The following is an 8294-nucleotide window of genomic DNA, read 5'->3' as shown; positions in this document are numbered from 1 at the left end:
ACAACTTCTTCCTTCTTTGGGCAAATGTTTCTGTTTCACTAAGCTTGAATCCCAGCTCTTCTCCTTAGTTAAACTAACAGCAGGTCCAGATAAAACAAACCTAAAAGCCATCATACATCATCTGCCTGCAGATGCTAAAGGTGCTGCAGCACTGCCTCCCTCCATCCCACAGTCACTTCCAGAAGCCAGTAGTGCCACTGCAGTTGCGCTCAGTGTGACAATAAAGGGATTTCTAAGGCACCTTGGCCCAAGAACCACATGTACAAGTCCCACTCTGCCTGGCTGGGGACTCTGCTCATTACAGAGGAACCATCTCATGTTGATCATCCCTTCCATCTCTCCCCTCCCTGTGCCAATCCAGCATTCCAGGATAAAAAGAAGTCCCAAGGCACTCAACAGCTTGTACGGCACTGTTTCAGCATGGCACACACCAGGGGCATTATTCCTTCAGCAATCAGTAGCACGAGTTCAGAACTGCACCTGAACACTTGCTGAGCCCACCAGCTCCTTCTCTTGCCCACCTGACCTCCAGAGGCCCAGATTGCTTGGGAAATCTGGGATTTTCCAAGTGCAGATCCCTGCAGGAACCTTTGTTATTCCATGCTTTTATTCTCTGAGAGCACACTCAGCAGTCTGAGAGCTTCTGATTTAAGCTCACCTGTGCATTTATGCTTAAGCATCGGGTTTTTTTTTAAATCCACCCATCAAAGACAGCAGGCCTTTTATCTTTTCCCAAAATGGACAAGTGAAGTCTTCGAAATAAGCCAGAAGAACAGAGAAATCTATTCAGATAATACCACAGGCTTTGCTTTTCTACACCAACAGGTAACTCACATTCAAATTTTGGGTCACAAACAACACACAACCACTGGAATGCCTCATAATATCCCTTACATGTGTAATTCCTAAGCAATAAAGATATCCCAGGGCAGTGGCATTGCTTTTCCCACTTGCAACACGCAAAGTCTATTAAGTCAGTGTGAAACCTTCCTATACACTCCTCAAAGGGAATTTTTGGATCAAACTCTGAGCAAAGCACCTCACACAACCAAAAATAATGAGCGTGGCCTGGCAGGAATTGGTCACCCTGACTGACAGCAGCCAAATGCTTCCGATGGGAGCTAAAGGAACTCCCATACAGCCAGATCCCAGTAAGCTCTTGGAAAAAGGAGGCCTACCTCCAGTAATAGGAATGATTTAAACCTTTCCAGATCTGGACCAGCTCATCCCTGTGGTAAACAGCCAATCCTTTCTGGGACCATCTTACATTTCGGAGTGCAGCTTTACGAACGCGCGTTCAGCAACAGAACCCGCCCCAAAAAAAACACTTCAGGAGAAATTCCAGGAAATTCCAACGCCTGCACAGGAGGGAAGGGCGGGAGCGCCACCTCCTGGAAAGAAAGCGGAAAATAGCGGGAAAGAGCCGGGTCCGCAGCTGGTATTCCAGAAAACACGGGAGCAAGGTGCATGCTCACTCCCCTCACAAAACACGTCAGATTCTTCCTTAGGGGAAAACATTTGCTGGGTTCTGACAACAGGCTCCTGCTCATGACAACGTCACACCCAATTTTGACATGAAACCCACAAGCTGCATTTATTTTTTGTTCTCACAGAGCATGATTTGAGTGATACTTCACGTCTGCTTCTCCAGCTGGAGCACCATGCCCACAAGGAGAAGACATCAGGTACTAATGGATTCCTGGACAGGTTTTTGCTCATCCTTATCAGCTGCATCTTCTTCTTCTTCTTTTTCCTCTGCTTTCTCCACCTGAGGTAGGATTCCATCGAGGTTCAGCAGCAAGCCTTCACTGGTGGAGGATCTGATAACCAGCCTCTGCACAATGGGATCTAGGAACACAAGAGGCACCACCCAACTGGTCACTCCACCCCTTGCCATCAAGGCAGTAAACAAACACCACCAGAATCAGGCTTAACACTCCAAATCAGTAGAAAAGCTGCTCAGAGCAGAAAAGCTAATCCTCACTAAACTGGGCTGATGTACATCGATTTAAATTCATTTAAAAAATAATAAAACCAAAGCATTCCTTTCTGCACCTACTTTATATTTCAAGTCAGGCAACCCCTTATAGTTTTTATTTGGGCTTCTCAAGGCTTTTTATGGTCTGGTCTCTGCAGCTACTGTGAGCAGCATCACTGGGAGAGAAGCAAGATCATTCTTCTGGCAGACATTAAGCAAGTATCAACACAAAAAAATGGGATTTTAGCTTACACAAAGCTCCTTGCCTAAAATTATTTCATGAATCACCATTTCCTCTCCAGCTAAGCAGATGCCCTCTGCTTAAAGCTGACTTGATTATTCCTTCGGCTAAGGAATTAACATTAAAAAAAAAAAGGAAACAAAGAATCAACTTTTCCCTTGGAGGAGCAGGAACTTTAGAGATACTTGGAGAGCAGCAAGATAACTGCATGACTACCCAGTAAAGAACACCCATCTCCCACTTGGGTTTGCTGCAGCCTGAACAAACCTTACCAAAATTGGATGGCTTGAAGGTGCAGATATCCTGGATAATTGTTTTCAGGTTGGCAATGATGTGCTCAGTGGGCATATCCAGCTGCAAAAGGACAATGCCAAGTTAGTCATGGTGATGATGCCTGGAGCCCAGGTGAATGGATCTGAAAGCACTGGTGTTGATGTTTATTCTACATTTGGGTAGGTTTCCTTTGTGTGTGTTCCCTGTGAAGGAGTGACAAATCCCATTAACAGCCTTATCCAAATGCTGATTTGCTCACTCTTCTCCCTAGTTCCACTCAGGACATGAAATTCGCAGGGCTGCGTAACAATGTAGCTTTAAGGGCTGAAAACTCTTAAAAAAACAACATATACACAAGTGCTTCTGCAAAAACCTCATTAAAATGAAGGAGCTGTCAAAGGCCACAAAATGCATCAGCACCTAGAGCTGGAGGCATCAGGAGCTTGAACAGAATGAAATCCATCAAAAGAACCAACTCATCAGCTCCATGACAAGGACAGGTCATACTCAGAGGGTTCCAAGCACTCCAAAATGGCTCCCAAATGAAGATGCCAGCTTCCAAAGCAGCTTCCCACAGTAAATCCTTTAGTTCCCTTCTTATTTCTTAACTAAGTCAGACTCCTCCAACAGCAAGGTCCAGAATTCCAGCTACCCACAAAAATACAGGCAAGGAAGCCCCTGGAATGCCCATGCACAGCTCAGAGCAGCTAATGAGAATTAATAAACTCATCTATCTCCAGCACTGCCAGGCAAAGCTTCAGGCATTTCCTACCCTTCCTGCCTGTGCCACCCTCAGTTAGAGCAACACCAAACATCAGGCAGGATTACAAAGATGCAAACCAGAAGGAAAACAAAAAAAAACCACCAGAGCTTAGGGCACAAAAAATGAATAAATAAGCCAAAATTAATGTTCTATTTCAGGTAACACAAACAGTTCTTGCTTCCTACTCTAGTCCAGAACTACAGTTATCAAAATTAGAAGTCTTTAATTATTTGGTTAAAGCAAAGACTTTTTGACTCTCCTGCATCTTGACCATGGACTTACAAACCCATAGTTTATTCCTTACCAAAAAAAAACCCAAAAACAACAACCCAAAAAGTTAAAACCAGCTGAAGACGTCACACAACAAAGAGTTGTATTTTCTCCAGAGGTTAGTGAAAAAATGGTGAAAAACTTTGAGAAAGAAGTTGACGAGATGGTTTTTTCCCCTTTTTGAATACTACAGTTCTGCTCAGGGCAGAAAATGTAAGAGCTCTACACACAACTTACTCTGGCTATCCTTGTCTTGATGACACTCTCATCCTCCACCGAGTACTCGTGACATTCCCTGAAGAACTGCACCATTTTGGGAATGTCACTGCCCAGGGAATCTGTTAAAAAACAAAATAAAAGAAGCTGTCTGAGCAATGCTTATTGGCACAGATGGGTGTGACACCAGGAAAGAGATCGTTCAATCTGTTAATTAAAGCAAACACCAGTCCAAAATGCAGTTTCACAGACAGGACAATGGTGCCCTCACGGAGATCACAGAAACAATCTGTTCCCTCCTTCCCCACTCAGCAGGATTAATAAGCATAAGGGCACTTAGCAGCCAAATGCATCTGGGTTCTTATCCCAGGTTTGCCTGTTGCAGGAAAAAATGGATCCCTAAAGTTCCCTTGACTAAGACAAGTGGTGCAGCCACAACCTAACTCCCAAAGTAACCGCACATCCTGACAAAAACCATTCCAGGGGCACCCCCAGGGCTCCAGCTCCCTCAGGAATTGCTAACAGTTGTAAGCAAGAACTGCTCCTTACTTCTCCTGGTGCTGGGGTACTTCTTTTTCAGCTTGTTCCTCAGGGGGATTAACTTGGGGATGATGGCAGGGACAGCCACGTAGAAATCAGCCTGGATTTCATCCTCCAGGATCTGCAACAATCACAGTTCCACTCCTTGCATTCAAGCTGGTTTATAAAAGGGTACAAGCACAGAAACACATCTCCCTGCCTGCTGCCTCCCAGTCCAGAGCTCACTGGACATCATGCTTCCTCCCCTCCAGTCTCCAATTTAAATTAGGATTTTTCTGTAATTCTTTAAGAAAAATACATACCCATTTGATTAATTCAACTCCTCCCACGATGGCAGCCCCATGCTCTCGAGCTACCTCAGCTTCCTGCTCATTCTGTCGAGAGAAAAAATTAATTAAAAACAGCTGGACTGCCAATTAGGCTGCTGCTGGTCTGCTGCCAGTGGAGCTCAGGGAGAGAATTCCAAAGAATTCAGTCCAAAGAGCCACCAAATAAACCCATGGCAGCCCTCTGGGATCATCTCACAGAGATAAAATGATTAATTGGCAAAGGACAGCTGCAAGAGTGTGCGGAACACCAAAACCCATGGAAATGAAGGAAATCTGCCTCACTCGCCTCTGTGAACACCAAAAATCCCATTAAAGCACAGGAACCCTGGCTCACCCACCTCTGTGAGCACCAAAACCCCATGAAAACAGAGGAACCCTGGCTTAAACACCTCTGTGAGCACAAAACCCCGTGAAAATTATGGAATTCTGGCTCACCCACTTCTGTGAGCACAGAAACCCATGAAAGTGAAGGAACCCTGCCTCACCCACCTCTGGGAACCCCAAAACCCCATGAAAACGAAGGAATTCTGGTTCACCCACTTCTGTGAGCATCAAAACCCCATGAAAATTAAAGAATTCTGGCTCACCCACCTCTGTGAACACCAAGACCTTGTTCACCTCATCCGTAAAGCGATGGGGGAGAGCAACACCGCTGGAGAAAGGATCCACTTTTTTCTGGCAAAGGAATAAAAAATATTAAAGCAAACAAACAGAAATTATGACTTGAGTGTAAATTACATCACCACAGGGAGTTGGTTCCCTAAAAATGAAAAAAAGAAAATGCAAACAAAGGTGAGGGACTGCCCTCAGTCTGAGCAGCCCCAAAGCCTTCAGGAGTGCCAGAACTGCCTCCCCACCTTCTTCTGCAGCGCCATGTCCAGGAAGACGTTGATGTACACAAACTGCTTGGGGTGGGTGAAGTCCAGCTCCTGGAACCTCTTGAGCATGCCCACGGCCTGCTCCAGCCCATAGGAGGGTCTCCTGTAGAGCCACGTCAGGTACACGTCGTCCACGGGCTTGCTCATCAGCGGCCGCCTCCGAGGGAGGGGCTTCTCCTTGGCTGCCTCCTTCGCCTTCTCCTGCCTGCTCCTCTTGGCATCTTTTTTGGCAGCTCTAAGACCAAAAAAAACCCCAGGCACGTTGTGAGGTCATCAGTTATCTTATTTTCACAGCACTCTGATTTTATAAAGCAAGGTTTTCTCCTTCCTCTTCCGTGGCATTTTGCATTCAGTTGAACACCCAATTCTCATTTTCCTCCCTATTTTCAGAGGGTCTCCAGGTAAGGAAAACAATATTAAAATAATAACTGGACCCTCCATCCCTCTGTAAAGAGTCTGCAGCACTTGAGAACACTTGATTCTCCTGTCTACTCTTGCTTCTCCAAGCCACGCTGTGTTATTATAGAGATGGGAAACTAAACAACAAAAAGCCAATTAAAAGACGGGAAGGGTTTCAAACCAACTCCAGAAGCTCACCAGCTTTCACTCTGACATGCAACCCTGTAACACCCCGCAAAAGCACAGCCCAAAACCACAGCCTCAAGCTTTCCCTGTGCCATCAGCACAGAAAACACTCCCTGCGAGTGCAGGCTGTTCTCCGGGAGCCTCTGAGGGTCAGCTGGCTGTCGGACCACCCCTGCGGACACCAAACGCGCCGGACACCAAACGCGCCAAACAGCCCCCAACACCTCCCGGGACGCCGGACCCGCACTTACTTGGCTGCTGCGGCTGCGTAGGGCCGGGCGGTGGCGGGGCTCACCGCGGCGGGGACGGCGAGGCGCTGCTCCAGCCCAGGGAGGACCCAGCCGCACCGCGGGGCCAGCGCTGCGGGGAGAGAGCAAACATCACCTCAGACATGCGCCGCGGCGGCCCGCACCCCCGACCCGCCCGGACAGGCCCCCCTGCAGCCCCTCAGGGCCGCGGCAGAGCACGGCAGAGCCCGCAGCTCCCTCAGCGCGGCCCCCTCACCTCGCCACAGACAGCAGGCGCTGGGCGCCGCCATTTTGCCGAGCCGCCCTGGTGCGCCACCGGAACTGTTCCCTGCGGAACTCTCTCCCCGGGGCCGAAAAGAAGCGTTCCGGCGGCCCGCAGGCCCGGGTTCTTTAGCGGTGTGCCATCTAGCGCCGTCTCCCCCAACCCGCCGCGCCCGGGCTTGCCGTTCCGCGGGTGCGCGGGTTCCGCTGCCCCGAGAGAGGTGCCCATTGCCCAGGGCTGGTCAAAAGCCTCCAGCTCGCTTCTTCAGCGGCCTCAGAGGGGCCTCAGGGGGAACCCGGGGTTATCTCGTAGCGCTGCTGGCCGAACTGGTCCCCCTTCCCTGAAGCAACATGGCGGCAGCTCCTGAGGGCAGTCAGAGCCGTGGCCCTCAGCCATGGGGGCGTTGACACCTGTTCAGCCACGGCTGTGTGCGAGAACATTGCCTGCTGCAAGCCACGTGTAATTCCAAAAAGAGATTTTGTGGCTGCCATCTCACCCCTACTCCCTTGTGGATTGGGTGGGAAAAGAGACACCTAATTCATTGTCCTGGAGCAGCATCCACTTACAAACAACCACTTGCATCTCCTGAGCTGTTCAGATCCACACCACAAACTGTAAGGGTTAAAGGGGGCTTCTATTCCACACTGATGTGCTTTTGATTAAAAACATTCCAACCCCCTAGTCTTCCCCAATCAGTGTGTGTCCAAGTGTTTTTACATCAGGGATATGTGGCTGCCTAAAACTCCCCAATGGATCTGTGTGCAAGGATTATTAAACCAGACAAGGGTGGCTGTCTAAAACAAACTGTAACAAAACTGTGTTCATCCAATCCAACACCTGGCTCAGTGTCCTGGGAAAGGATGGACATGGGGAGGAGGGAGGGCGACAGGAGGAAAAGGAACGCTCCTCGGCTAAAATGCCTCAGCTGAGGAGTGACAGCCATTTTTTAAGGCTCCAGGGGTAAAATGAAATTATTTTGGACAGGCACTTGGCATTGTCCCCTGTCCCTCAGTCCCCTGTGAGCCTCTGGCCTTTTACCCAGCAGGTCTCTGCCTGGAGCATGGATGGAGCACGGATTTCTGGAGAAACACGGGCTCGCAGATAATGTTCACCCATCCCCAACACCTCACTCTCCCCAAAGTCTGTTTCCTACCAACAGCCCCTGATCCGTCGCTGAGGCCCTTCCCCCTCTCCGGCCATCAATGAACTTCTTGGGTCCACCATGACCTCGGGCAGCTGCAGCAGAAAGCAAATTCCAATTAAAAGCCCCAGAGCCTGATCTCTTGTCCCTCCCTGTGCTCCCCCCGACCGCTTGTTGCTTCCTCAGATACTCCCTGGTGCTTTCTAATTTTTTTTTTTTTACCTGCACTTCCCTGCTCCGGCTGCCCACGAGGATCCGTGCCACCGACACTTGGGCGCCCAATAAAACCCCACTGCCTGGAGGAGGAGAAACAGAGGGGTCAGACACCGAGCAGATGCCCGCACACTCAAATCCCCGCCGTTCGCCCCGCATTCCCAGGCGTCCCTTCCTTCTCCCACCGCGGCTGTGAAACCGAAGGGGGAACAACAGGGGGAAAGGAAGGGGTAAAGGGGGCGGCGGGTTCCTTCGTGCCCCCGCCGGAGCCGCTCCGTGATCGCTGACACGGCCCCGCGAGTGCCCGCGCTCCCCCCGCCGCGGCCCCGGCACCGCCCGCCGCCGCCTCCCCGCGCC

At 49.7% G+C, this 8294-nt stretch overlaps 1 protein-coding gene across 4 annotated transcripts; it reads right to left on the bottom strand.

The window, feature by feature from the left end:
• Positions 1 to 1567: 1567 nt before the first annotated feature.
• On the bottom strand, positions 1568 to 8256 carry MRPL1 (mitochondrial ribosomal protein L1). 4 transcript variants are annotated; one of them, XM_066549393.1, is made up of 11 exons: positions 7947 to 8256; positions 7737 to 7819; positions 6578 to 7007; positions 6325 to 6433; positions 5468 to 5723; positions 5202 to 5285; positions 4584 to 4655; positions 4291 to 4402; positions 3763 to 3863; positions 2492 to 2573; positions 1568 to 1848 (listed from the first exon to the last, which is right to left on the bottom strand). In XM_066549393.1, the coding sequence occupies exons 3-11, from the start codon at positions 6609 to 6611 to the stop codon at positions 1682 to 1684; spliced, it is 1017 nt and encodes a 338-aa protein (XP_066405490.1). In that variant the 5' UTR covers positions 6612 to 7007; positions 7737 to 7819; positions 7947 to 8256; the 3' UTR covers positions 1568 to 1681. The 4 variants fall into 4 exon arrangements, with proteins under 4 accessions (XP_066405490.1, XP_066405491.1, XP_066405493.1 ...); XM_066549394.1 differs by having other exon boundaries at positions 6578 to 6946; XM_066549396.1 differs by lacking the exon at positions 7737 to 7819.
• Between the last annotated feature and the right edge of the window lie 38 nt (positions 8257 to 8294).

Source organism: Molothrus aeneus, chromosome 4, assembly GCF_037042795.1.
Source record: "Molothrus aeneus isolate 106 chromosome 4, BPBGC_Maene_1.0, whole genome shotgun sequence".
Classification (NCBI taxonomy): domain Eukaryota; kingdom Metazoa; phylum Chordata; class Aves; order Passeriformes; family Icteridae; genus Molothrus; species Molothrus aeneus.
This window is presented reverse-complemented; position numbering and strand designations above follow the sequence as displayed.